General features: G+C 52.6%; 1 protein-coding gene across 3 annotated transcripts in view; it reads left to right on the top strand.

Moving 5' to 3' along the window:
- The first annotated feature begins 202 nt into the window (after positions 1-202).
- The window catches only part of GPRC5B (G protein-coupled receptor class C group 5 member B), a 24,736-nt gene continuing 11,785 nt past the window's right edge, over positions 203-13,153 (top strand). For 2 of the 3 annotated variants that reach the window (XM_021714459.1, XM_008062355.2), the window contains exon 1: positions 7,528-8,561. In XM_021714459.1, coding sequence (XP_021570134.1) covers positions 7,532-8,561 — 1,030 coding nt within the window. In that variant the 5' untranslated portion in view covers positions 7,528-7,531. Of the gene's footprint in view, positions 417-7,527; positions 8,562-13,153 lie in introns of those variants that run through there. The other variant, XM_021714462.1, reaches the window with a different exon arrangement.

Genomic DNA, 13,153 nt, shown 5'->3' with positions numbered 1-13,153 from the left:
TGCCAGGAGCCTCCAGGGGCTCCGTCCAGCCTGCCAGTGGCTTTGAGCCTGGCCAGCCCTGGGAGTCAGCGGAGGAGCGGCTCGAGTTTAAAATCCACTCTCTGACCGCCCCACTCAGACTTCTTCCTCGCAGAGCTTCCTGGGGGTTCCGAGTTAGTCACATTTTCTTCTCGGAATTGCAGCCCAGAGGAACCAACCATCCACCGCGGATGGGGCAGCCAAGGATGCAATTTGCATTTAAATGATGGCTTTTATTTACAGGACTGGAGCTGCTTTGCATATTCATGGATCACAAAGCTCGTGTTCTTGCCACCCTGTTTACTAACCTATGAGGGATTTTTAATTCTAGAGCCCCCAAGTAGGCCAACTGGGGAATGAAGATGATGAGATCCTGTAACTTGGAAAAGATATCAAGGGCTGAGATGTGCTCTGGGAAAGAGTTTAATGTCAGGAAACCTTGTAACAATTTTAATCCAGCCCAGCAGGAAATGTGCCCCTACCTCCAACAGGAGTGGACTGGGACAGAGAATAGTGCCGGGGTGCGTGGGGGCTTCCGCAGCCCCATCCTGGCCTCTGCCAGACCTTGGGGGGCGGGGTCAGAACGACGAGTCGGAGAGGCCTTGGGGTAAGGAACTGGGAGAAGTGAGTCCTAGTCTCAGGTTGGCCTATAAATTCCAGTACATCTCTGGCCAAATTACCTGAACTTCTGCCTATATTATAGTCCCAGCAAGACGAGGGGAATCTTGATTGTCTTTCTAACAAGCAGGTACTGGTTGCTTCCTCTGTGTCAGGAACCAAACAGTACTTTTCATACCAGCCTTAAAGATTTCACTCTCATTATCCTCATTTTACAGAAGAAGAGACTGAGGTTAAGTAATGCCCATTGTCACATAACTCTGTCTGACTCCCCTCTTTTGGCCTCCCTTCCATTGAGGTCTTCCACTCTCGAAGAGTCTGATGGGAGTGTGAACTCAGCGCCAGGGATTCATCTGGGAACTGAACTACTAAATATGCCCAGGGCTAGGAAGGGAGTCCACCTGCTAATTTTGTCTTCCTTTCTCATGTTCCAGTGCCTGTCCCCATTTTAGAGAAGGTGGATTAAGATGCCTCTGACCTGCCCTGCACTGGGAAGGGACCCCTGGTGGAGGATAAATGGCCTCCTTGGAGCCCTGCTGGTAGCTGCTAGGGCAAGGCCAGCCGGAATGTTCCAGAGCAGCTTTGCACATGTTGTTTCTCCTTTCCCATGGGTGGATGGGAAGATGGGGCTGGGATACTGGTTCCCAAGAGAATGGCTGGTGCCTGGTCTCCAGGTGTCCTGACTCTGACTCCACAAGAAAGACTCCCAGTTTCAGGACACCAAAGGGTCCTCCGGCCTATGTTCTACCTGCCCCATGAGGCTCCCACTTAGAGCACCTGCTGCAGGTGGCAGAAGAGTTTGGGGGTCCCCAGGGCAGACCCCCCCTTAAGGCATCTCCCTTTCACACCACCTCCAGGACCTTGTTGGTGCGTGAGACAGGAGGCAGGAAAACAGCAGTGGACAAACACCAAGGTGAGCCTTCCAACCCAACACCATTTCCAGGACAGCCACCCCTTCTAGAAAGATCTATCTCCAGAGAGCTCACCACCTCAGACAAGGGAGCATTTGCCCCATAAAGTGCTTACCCAGTGTTAACTCCTGTCCTAAACCCTAATTAGTAATTATTTCACTCCTCACCACAATTGCACACACATGGGCACTACTATCACCCCTGTTTTGCAGATGAGGAAACTGAGGCAAAAAGGCCAGCTGCCCAGGGTCACACTGTGCCAACAAGCAGCGCACAGGCAGGATTTGCAACTGGGAGGTCTGATTCCTAAGTGCAGGGCTGGGAGAAGCAGCAGGGTGTGCAGCCCCCAGGCGGGTCTTGTCCTTTCACACAAGGAATCCTGCCTGCCTGCCTCCCTGCCTGGGTTCTTCCTGGCCTCCACAGGCCCCAGCACTGGAGAAATACAGAGTGTGGCTGCTGACCTCTTTGCAGAGTGAGTGGCATCAGTTTGCGTGTGTGTGTGTGTGTGTGTGTGTGTGTGTGTGTGCGTGCACGTGTGCGAGTGAGAGATGCAGTATATTTAAGAGCATCTGAGTGAGTCACATTCCTCGGAGCCTGCCTGGCAGCAGAGGTAATTAGTATGGGAGCCGAGTCTCGCAGTTAGTTCACATTTATTCATTGCTCCTTTGAGGCTCGCTCTCCTACATTCTACGGGTTTGTTGCCGTATATTCATCCTGTCCCAATCAACCCTGCCTTGAGGCTGACTCGGGGCTTGTGGAGAGCTGCCCAAGTCTTGGGGTCTCAGGGGTGGGAGGCACCAGGTGGCTAATTCAGCAGGAAGGAGGTGCTTACCTGCCAGTGGGCACAGCAGATCATGAGTGGGCGTCGCCTGCTGGGCCTCAGGCCAGGGTAGTGAGGCAGAAGAGGCAGGGGTTGTGGGTCCCCTGCTGTGTGTGTCCTTGTTCGTCCAGCCTCAGGGCACCCAGCATCACCTGCAGGAATTGTGAAAACACGGGTAGCTGGACCACCCCCCACCCCCCACACCCCAACCAGAGTTTGCATTTCTAAAAATCTAGATTTTTAGATGCTACTGTTGACAGCCCAAGCATCAAATTTTGTCTTAAACCTGTCAGACCCTCAGTTTCCTCCTCTATAAATGGGAATGAGAACATACGCCCTTTTGGGGTCATGTGCGGTTTGGAGACCATATTTATCCATTCATTCCTTCAGCAACTGTATCGTGAGCCCTGCCCATGTGGCAGGCACTGGAGAATTGGTGCAGAACAAGAAAGGAGATCCCAGGCATGGGGCAGGGGGTTGGGGGGCAGTGGAGAGGGGCATATGGAACAGACCAGAAGAGTGATAAAAAGAAAATTGCAAATCATGGCACACGCTACAAAGACAGCAACCCAAAGTGCTGGCACAGAGCCTAAGCAGGGCAGGAAGACCCTTATTTATTTATTTATTTATTTATTTTTGAGTTGAAGTCTCACTCCGTCGCCCAGACTGGAGTGCAGTGGCACGCTTCTGGCCACCGCAGCCTCGACCTGCTGGGCTCCCGCGATCCTTCTGCCTCTGCCTTCTGAGTAGCTGGAACTACAGGCGCACGCTACCACGCCCGGCTAATTTTTTTATTTATTGTAGAGATGAGGTCTGGCCAAGTTGCCCAGGCGGGTCTCGAATCCGCGGGCTCAGGCAATCCACTCACCTCAGCCTTCCAAGGCGCGGGATTACAGGCTGAGCCACCGAGCCTGGCTGGAAGACCCTAATTTAGATAGACGGCCAGCAGAGGCGAATGAACGACACTTGCAGAGCCCTGGTCTGTAGTAAGAGCCCAGGAATAATAGTACAATTGTTTTCCTCCCACTCCAACTATTTCTAGCTGTGTGACCTTGGACTAGCCGCTGACCTCCCTGTGCCACCATTGTATCTTCTGTAAAATGAAGATAGTGATAACACTTGCCTCATAGGATTGTAATGTGGATTATTCGATGTTCATATATGTGGGATGCACAGGGAGTGTCTGGGACCTAGGAAGCACTGTCAAGGTTCACAGTTATGGTTGTTGACACTATGTCAGTGATAGAAAACTCTACAGGGCAATTCTGAATGCCCCTCAAATCACAGGTGAGCCTGCCTCGGCTTCAGTCTGCGAGGCAGTGTGTAACACACAGCCCCTAATCATCCTGCATGTTGTTCTATGGAGTGGGGTGACTGTCAGCCCATGGACATCCTTAGCGATGATAATGACCCACTTGAGACAACTGGACCCCGACTACAGTCCCCAAGTGCCGTCAGTTGTATCTACGTGCTGAGATAATTGAGTAAGGAGAACTTCCTAGAAGAAGGGGGCCACCAGATGTGAGAGGACTATTAGAACTTCTTTGTTGGCAAGTAACGGAAACACAGCTCAAACTGGGTTCATCCCAAAAAAGGGAAGTTCATTGACTGCTGGAACTGCAAAGACCAGACTGGTTTCAGGTGTAGATGAATCCAGCCATTCAATGTGTTAGGACTTTGGGCCATGGCGTAGCTGTTTCCTCTGAGCCAAGCTTACTCTTGGACAGGTTCTCTCCCTGAGATGGCAAAGATGCCCTTCTCCAGCTTCAGGCTTCTATCCTTGTAGTTTATCAACTCCAAGAGCGGATGAACAGCTTTCCAGTTAATGCTAGAACAATCCTAGGGCTGGTTCTCCTGGGTCTGTCTCAGGCTGTGTCCCTGTTCATGAACTACTCACTGTGACCAAAGGGTAGGATAAAGGCTCTGATGGGCCAGGCCTGGGGTAGAGGCTTCTGCTGGGAACTAGGACTCAAGGTAGCCCTCCAAAGCCAAATCAGGTGCACTTTCCAGAAATGGGAGACCCGGATGCTGGGCAGCAAAAACAACAGCTGTCCCGGAAAGAGTAAAAGGTCCTGCCCTGCAGGATGAAAGCAGAAAGCAAGAGTGTATTCATTTCCCATGTCAGGGAGGAGTTGGGAGCCGGAGAGCTGGACCAGGGCCTAGAACTCTGCAGTTTCAGAAATTCGGCTGCCATCTTGGGGTTTGCATCCTCTGTGTGGGTTTCCTGTTGTGGTTGGAAGACCATGCAGGAAGTGGGAGGAGCTGGAGAAACAAAGTCCCCATTTGCAGCCAAGCCTGGAAAGAGGACATCCCCTCAAAGGGTGATGGAGATGGCTAAGGAAGGCCGAGCTCTTGCAGAGAAGACACACGAGGAGCGGACCTGCAGGCCCTGGCTGGCTCCTGGCATCTTCCCCATCACCTCTGTCCTTAAGCCTAAACCAGGCTTTCTCAGCCTTGGCACTACTAACTGGGCCAGATAATCTTTTGTGGTAGGAGCTGACCTGTGCACCGTAAGATGCTGAGCGGCAGCCCTGGCCTCTGTCCACCAATGCCAGCAGCACGCCCTTCCCCGGTAGTGACAACCAAAAATGTCTCCAGACACAACCAGATGTCCCCTGGGGGTCAGGATGGCCCCTAATTGAGAACCACCGGTCAAGAGGTACATGGGAGGAGGAGTTGGGGAGACCTAGACTCTGGAAACACATTCCTACCTGTCACCCTCCCAGCCACCCTGCAATGGGTGAGCTTGGCCATAGTGCTGCCCAGAGAGGCAGCCTGGGGAGCTTCTGCTGAGACTTGCCGAGAAGTCTCTTCACCAAGCTGGCCATTGATGAGATGTCTGTGGGAAGTCCACTCTGGGGCCCCTGCACTGATGGCATTTTGTTCTGACACCCCCAGTTCTTACGTTTTGATTTCCAGATGTTTCCAGAACCATGTGGTAAGCAGTTCTGTCTGGGACGATGTTTTTCCAATGGGTGGTACGTTGGGATATGCCCAGTGGGTATGCAACATGGGTTACATCAACAAGAAATTTTAAAATGTCAAGAGATAAGTATTTTAATGTGTTTGGTTTTCTTTTAAGTGGGTTGATTTAAAGGCCTTGATGAGTCAGTTAAGTAAATAACCGCACAGGTGGCATGTGGACAAAACATGAATAGCTGTGGTGGCACTTCAGTAACCGATGTGGCAGGGTGCATCTATACCCCTACATGTGCCTGAGCAGGATGCTGGGATGCCTGAGGGATTTTTTAAATTTTTGTTTGTTTGGTTTGGTTTCATTTTTTGTTCTTTTAGAGATGGGGCCTTGCTATATTCCCCAAGCTAGTCTTGACCTCTTGGCCTCAAGTAATCCTCCCACCTCAGCTTCCCAAAGTGCCAGGATTACAGGCCTGAGCCACACCCGGCCTGTGGGATGCTTGTTTAAAGAGCATCCCTGGCCAGGTGGCTTTTATTCCAAGTCTGCCTCCTTTCATCTGCAGATAAAGGACACAAACCCTGCAACACTAGGCACCTTCTCCTTCTGCAGCATCAATAATTTATGCCATTCGAAGACCTCACAGCCAAGGCAGGATCTGAGACGCCCCCGGGACCTCCGGAAGAGAGAGGTGGTCGATACAGCGTTTACTTAAGGAAGCCCCAGGGACGCCCTGGAGCTGCAGAGAGAGTGGCTGGTCTCCACCCCGACTGTGGGTCGAGCTAAGGCAGTAGGTCTGGCTTGAGATACCCAGAAGTGAGCATCGAGCACGGTTGTGTAGATGGTGACTTCCTCGAAGGCCAGGCTCCCTTCAAAAGCAAGGAGCAGGTGACAGTGGGGTAGAGGACGGTCCCCTTGAATACGCTCTTCGTTCGTTTGGTGTTTACTGAACATCTACTTCTTGCCCGGCACTGCGTCCGGGCAGCTTTGCTGTCCCAGGAACATGGGGCAGTATCTGGAGACATTTTGGGTTGTCACAGTTGGAGTGGAGGATGTGGCTGGAGCCCTGGGATGCTGCTGTAACAACCTACAATGCACAGGACGGTCCCCCACGACAAAGCGTGACCCGGCCCAGACGTCAGTCATGCGGAGGTTGAGAAAACCTGGTCTCCTGATGCAGGAGAGAGACCAGGCCCCTGCCCTGCCTCTTCTTGCAGTGGAGAAAGTCAGGAAGGGAGGAGAGGAGGAAGGGAAGGGAGCAACAGTGAACCAGCAAAAACACAGACGCGAACACAGACGCAATTAGAGCTGAGGAAGACATTGACCCGAGGCTGTGGCAGGGAAGAGTGGGTGTGACCTTGGCCAAGGTCTGAGCTGATGACATCAGGGCGAGCTCAAGGATAAGGGGAGGGGCGTCCAAGCAGAGGGAGCCGGAGGTACAAGAGGAAACTTGGGTTCAGCCTGTCCCCGAGTCTACCGTGTAGAGCTCACATGACAGCAGAAGAGAGGGTGGCAGGGAGGACCCCGCAGCCTCCCAGGGAAATGGACTGGGTGAAAGGAAGAGGCAGGTTCCGCCAGAACTCGCTCGGGAGTGAGGGGGCTGTATGTGAGGGAGAACCGCGTGGCACCACAGAAGACGACTCCTTTTGCGTGTGCCATGTTGAAAGGAGCCTTCTGAGCAGGGATGCTTCCAGAGTTGGGCTGTGTGACCTTGGGCAAGGGTTATCACCTCCTGGAGACCCTGTTTTGTCACCTATAAAATGGTCATGATAGGACCTGCCTCACAGGGCATCATGAGGACTGGATGTGTCCAGTTCCCGGCCCGGAGTCCATGGTCAGTAGCTGTGCACTGTGGGCCCTGTGGGGCTGATGCCAGTGATGACGCCGTCTTCCTGCACAGTGTGTGGTCCCTGGCTGCCTCCTTCAAGTTTTGTTTCATTTCCTCATGTTAGAAGAGTTTAGATGTGGCAGGGTATACAAATTCAAGGGATGCCAAAGGGTCTACCAAGTGAGTCTGCCTCCTAGCTTGTCCTTTAGCCGCTGGCAGTAAGGACTTGGGGCTGTGCACTGGGCCTGCCAAGGGTGTACATGAGTGCTGAAATTCCTCTGCCCGGAGGAGGGGGATGCCCCGTCCTGTGGTCCTGCAATGCTGTGTGAGCTAGCCAGTCTGAAACAAGATGGGTCTTCGAGAAGTCAGGAAACAGGGAGTCTTAAAATGAATCGGTCTTTCTTCCCACCCCCTCACCTAGAATGTCCGTGGTATCAGAGAGAAAGATGAGAGCTCACCAGGTGTTTGCCTTCCTCCTCCTCTTCGTGATCGCCTCGGTGGCCTCCGAAAACGCCAGCACATCCCGGGGCTGCGGGCTGGACCTCCTTCCTCAGTACGTGTCCCTGTGCGACCTGGACGCCATCTGGGGCATCGTGGTGGAGGCAGTGGCCGGGGCGGGCGCCCTGATCACGCTGCTCCTGATGCTCATCCTCCTGGTGCGGCTGCCGTTCATCAAGGACAAGGAGAAGAAGAGTCCCGTGGGCCTCCACTTCCTCTTCCTCCTGGGGACTCTGGGCCTCTTCGGGCTGACGTTCGCCTTCATCATCCAGGAGGATGAGACTATCTGCTCAGTGCGCCGCTTCCTCTGGGGCGTCCTCTTCGCGCTGTGCTTCTCCTGCCTGCTCAGCCAGGCGTGGCGTGTGCGGAGGCTGGTGCGCCATGGCACGGGCCCGGCCGGCTGGCAGCTTGTGGGCCTGGCACTGTGCCTGATGCTGGTTCAGGTCATCATCGCCGTGGAGTGGCTGGTGCTGACCGTGCTGCGTGACACCAGGCCAGCCTGCGCCTACGAGCCCATGGACTTCGTGATGGCCCTCATCTACGACATGGTGCTGCTGGTGGTCGCCCTGGGGCTGGCCCTCTTCACGCTGTGCGGCAAGTTCAAGAGGTGGAAGCTGAATGGGGCCTTCCTCCTCATCACCGCCTTCCTCTCCGTGCTCATCTGGGTGGCCTGGATGACCATGTACCTCTTTGGCAACGTCAAGCTGCAACAGGGAGACGCCTGGGACGACCCCACCCTGGCCATCACGCTGGCGGCCAGTGGTTGGGTCTTCGTCGTCTTCCATGCCATCCCTGAGATCCACTGCACCCTGCTCCCGGCCCTGCAGGAAAACACGCCCAACTACTTCGACACGTCACAGCCGAGGATGCGGGAGACGGCTTTCGAGGAGGACGTGCAGCTGCCGCGGGCCTACATGGAGAACAAGGCCTTCTCCATGGATGAACATAACGCAGGTAACGGAGGCACCGCCTGGCTGGGTGAGGCCCGGGGACCGTTCGTCCCAAAAAGCCCTTCTTTCTCTCCAGTGGGCATGGGTGGTCCCAGTCCCAGGGGCAGTGCTACCGGGTCAGAGCCCACAAATGTTGGCCTCTGTGCTGAAACTAATACAGAGATGGATTTATCTTTATTTTTATGTTTTTAGAGACAGGGTCTTGCTTCAGTGCCTAGGCTGGAATGCAGTGGCACAGTCATAGCTCACTGTTGCTCTGACGTCGTGGGTTCAAGCGAAACTCTCACCTCAGCCTCCCAAGTGAGCCACCACTCCTGGCTTTTTAAAATTATTTTTTGTAGGGATGGGGTCTCGCTGTGTTGTCTAGGCTGGTCTCAAACTCCTAGCCTCAAGTGATCCTCCCACCTTGGCCTCTAGAGTAGTTGGGACTACAGACGTGTACTACTATGTCCAGCTAATATTTTTGTTTGTTTTATTTGTTTTTTGTTTTTTTGAGTTGCCCAGGCTGTCGCCTAGGCTGGAGTGCAGTGGCACACTCACGACCACCCTAGCGCCAACCTCTTTGGCGATCCTTCTGCCTCAGCCTTCCAACTAATTTTTAATTTTTTTTTTTTTTTTTTAGGGACAGGATCTCACTGGTTTCCAAACTGGTTTCCAACTCCTGGCTTCAAACAATCCTCCCACTTCGGCCTCCCAAAGTGCTAGGATTACAGGCATGAGCCACTGTGCCAGGCCCCAAAGATGGTTTTTTATTGAGCTTTTCTCCCCCTACCAATTGCCAACTAATTTATTTTTTAAAAAAATCTAGGTTTTGGCCGGGCTTGGGGCTCAGCCTGTAATCCCGCGCTTTGGGAGGCCAAGGTGAGTGAATTGCCTGAGCCCGCGGGTTCAAGACCCACCTGGGCAACTTGGCAAGACCTCATCTCTTACAATAAATCAAAAAAGATTAGCCGGGCATGGTAGTGCACACCTGTAATTCCGGCTACTTGGAAGGCTGAGGCAGAAGGATCGCCAGAGCCCAGCAGACCGAGGCTGCAGTGGCTAGGAGCAGCCACAGCACTCCAGTCTGGGTGACAGAGTGAGACTCCAACTCAAAAAAAAAATCTAAGCTGGGCTCAGTGGCTCAGCCTGAATCTCGTGCTGGGAAAAAAATCTAGATTTCTGGCTTCTTTTGCAAAGTTGGATCTGACAATGCTGGGCTGACACTCCCACCTGGCTGCAATCATCTGAAGCTGACTTGAGTGTGTACCGAAAGGCCCCGCCTGTGACCCCTCCACTTTTCTGTTCACCACACTCTCCACCACTCCCTACTGTCCCTTACCTGGCCACTATAACATATTAACATTATGGCTCCCTGGAAATGTTTGAGTTTGCAAACCATGAGTTGGATGATGCATGAGATGCCAAGGGGCAATGCCCCTTCCCCTTCCCCACCTCAGTCACCTGGAGTGTACAAATTTAGGCCCTGGAAGCAACCGTCTTGGTTCATATCTTGTCTCTGCCACTTCCTAGGTGTGTGGCTTTAAACAAATTATGCAACATCTCTAAGCCTCAATTTTTCCATCTGTGAAATAGAAATAATAAGAGACTGTACCTCACAGAGCTGTTGGGAGGTGCAGCACATGAGTACAAAGCCCCCATGATGCTTGGCCTGTCATATGTGGGAGCTTCCCCTGGGAGCAGAGTCTGAGACCATGGCTTGGGCCTGGTTCCCTTGGGAGACAGAAGGCAGAGAGAATGTGACTGAGAAGGTAGAGATACCAAAACAGGTGCATGAATGGCTTGGTTACCACTGCTGGCAACTGGGGCTCAGTCCTACTGGAACCCTCTGGGGGACACATGTCAAATGAGCCTCAGAATCAGCCCAGGAAGGACAGGAGGCCGGGGCATCTGTCCACCAACACCCATCTCTCCCTGTCATTAACATCCCCCCTAACTTGTGAGCGGGTTGAACAACTTCCATTGGATTCTGAGGCAGAAAAACAGAGATTTGATGGACGTTGCCTGGGCACCCAGGACTGTCTGTCAGTGCACAGCAGGGTTCAGAGTGAGGTCATGATAAGACCTGCCCAGGACATGTGGTCCAGGCACCCAAATCCCCTGCTACCGATGCTTAAGAAGTCTCTTAGAACCATTGCTTCAGGGAGTCAGCTGGGTTCCCGGCACTTGAGATGACATAATATTGCATGTTCTCAATTACCTGAAGGTGCATCCAGGGCTACAACCATAACAACTAATAGTAGCAGTAGGAGTAATTATAGCTAGCATAGTCATTGTTTGTTAAGCACTATGTGCCAGGCACTATTCTAAGTCTTTTTGTTTTTTGCTTCTGGGTTTTTTTTGTTGTTGTTGTTGTTGTTTTTAGTTGGAGTCTCACTTTGTCACCCAGGCTGGAGTACAATAGCACGCTCACTTCCAAGTAACCAGAACTACAGGCACACGCTACCACAACTGGCTAATTTTTGATTTATTGTAGAGATGAGGTCTCACCAAGTTGCCCAGGCTGGTCTCGAACCCACGGGCTCAGGCAGTCCACTTGCTTCGGCCTCTCAAAGTGCTGAGATTGCAAGCTGAGCCACAGATCTTGGCCTGTTTTGTTTGTTTTTGAGTTGAGTCTCACTCTGTTGCCCAGGCTGAAGTGCAGTGGCATGATCATAGCTCACCACAGCCTCAACCTCCTGGGCTCAGGCCATCCTCCTTCCTCAGCTGCCTGCGTAGCTGGGACTACAGGCGTGCCAACATACCTGGCTAATTTTTTTTTTTCTTTGTAGAGATGAGGTCTCGCTATGTTGCCCAGGCTGATCTCAAACTCCTGGGCTCAAGCACTCCTTCCACCTCAACCTTCAAAAGTGCTGGGATACAGGTATGAGCTACTGCGCCTGGCCCACTATTCTGAATCTTCAACCTGCATTATCTCTTTAGTCCTCATTACCACCTGATGAGGTGGGGCCTCTTATTATCCCCCTCTTACAGAGGAATAAATGGAGGCTCTTAGAAGCTCAATGATTGCTCCAGGACATGCAGCTAGGAGGTGTTTCACATAGTCAAGACTCCTTTAGAGATGGTTGCCCAGGGGCCTGGTGCATGAGCTGCACTCAGAGCTGGTTGAGGGCAGAAGCCTAGAGTGCAGCCTGCCTGTCCCTGGCAGGCAGGGGAAGCACCTCGAGCCCTCCAATCCTCCAGGGCCATCCACTTCCCTCCTTCCCACCTGGATGCACCAGCTTCCTGTGCACCCCTCTTCCAGCAGCCCCTCCTCAGGATAGGGCTGGAAACCCTGCTGTGGCCCTTACCAGAGCTGCCCTCTTCTTACCAGAAAGTTCCAGGCTAGCAAGCCTGTGTTTGTCACAAGGTCTGGCAGCAATTGGCAGTCCGCCCAACCAGTGGGCTGCCTTCCTGGGATGCAGGAGAGGATGGACTCAGGAGAGAGAACAACTCTGGGAGCCCAGAGAGCCCTTGCAGGGATGTAGGGAGCAAAGGCCAGGAGCTGGCCACTTCTGGGGTCTGGTTGGATCCCTCTTTGCCGACTCCTCCTGGAAAGATCCTCTTTATCTGAGACCCACAGGCTCCCCTTGGAACTCAAAGGGCGTAGGAACTCCTGAGATGGAGATTCATCTGGTACATTCATGTTTTCCTGGGGAGTTAGCCTGTTGCCTTGTCAGATTCTCAAAGCCGCTCATGACCCCTCAAAGGATAAGACCCAGTATTGTTGATTGTGATGGTTTCATTTCCTTGCAGTAAAACTGAGGTGCAAAACTACCCAGGTTTTATGGTCTTAAAAACTAGAGAAGCCGGGTGTAGTGGCTCTAGCCTGTAATCCCAGCACTTTGGGAGGCAGAGGCGAGAGAATTACCTAAGCTCAGGGGTTCGAGACCAGCCTGAGCAACATGGCGAGACCTCGTCTCTACAATAAACCCTAAAATGAGTCAGGTATGGTAGCATACGCCTATGGTTCCAGCTACTTGGAAGACTGAGGCAGAAGAATCACCTGAGCCCAGCAGGTCGAGGCTGCGGTGTCCATGAGTATGCCACTACACTCTAGCCTGGGTGACAAAGTGAGACTCTGACTCAAAAAAAAAAAAAGATTAAAGATAGCTAACCTTCACTGGGTGCTTGCAATGGGCCATGTACCACTCTGAGCATTTTGGTGGCTAATCCCTACAAGAACTGGATGAGGTCTGTTTTGCAGACAGAAAACAAGCACAGAGAAGCTAAGCAACTTGCCCAAGCGGCAGAGCCAGGGTGTGAACCCAGGCAGGCTGGCTCCGGAGCCCACATGCTTGACCATTCGCCATGGAATGACATTCTTTCCTTAAAGCACTTTAGTGTCCCTCACCTCACTGACGTGACAGGCAATTTTGTCCACTCGGAAAGATGAGCAGACAACTTGTTCAAGGTTATGCTGAAAGTACACAACAGAGCAGGAAGGTTTTCTGAATCCCATTATGTATGCCCTTTCTTGTACAAATGCAGCCTATCTGCATAAAATCCAGAGATGCAAGGGTCTGCAACCCAGCAAGACCTGAGCCCGCGGGTTCGAGACCCGCCTGGGCAACTTGGCAAGACCTCATCTCTACAATAAATCAAAATGAGCCGGGT

The sequence above is a fragment of the Carlito syrichta genome, unplaced genomic scaffold, assembly GCF_000164805.1.
Source record: "Carlito syrichta isolate Samal-C Ts95f unplaced genomic scaffold, Tarsius_syrichta-2.0.1 Scaffold95881, whole genome shotgun sequence".
Taxonomy (NCBI): Eukaryota; Metazoa; Chordata; class Mammalia; order Primates; family Tarsiidae; genus Carlito; species Carlito syrichta.
The sequence above is the reverse complement of the archived record's forward strand: the minus strand, read 5'-3'. Positions and strand labels throughout refer to the sequence as shown.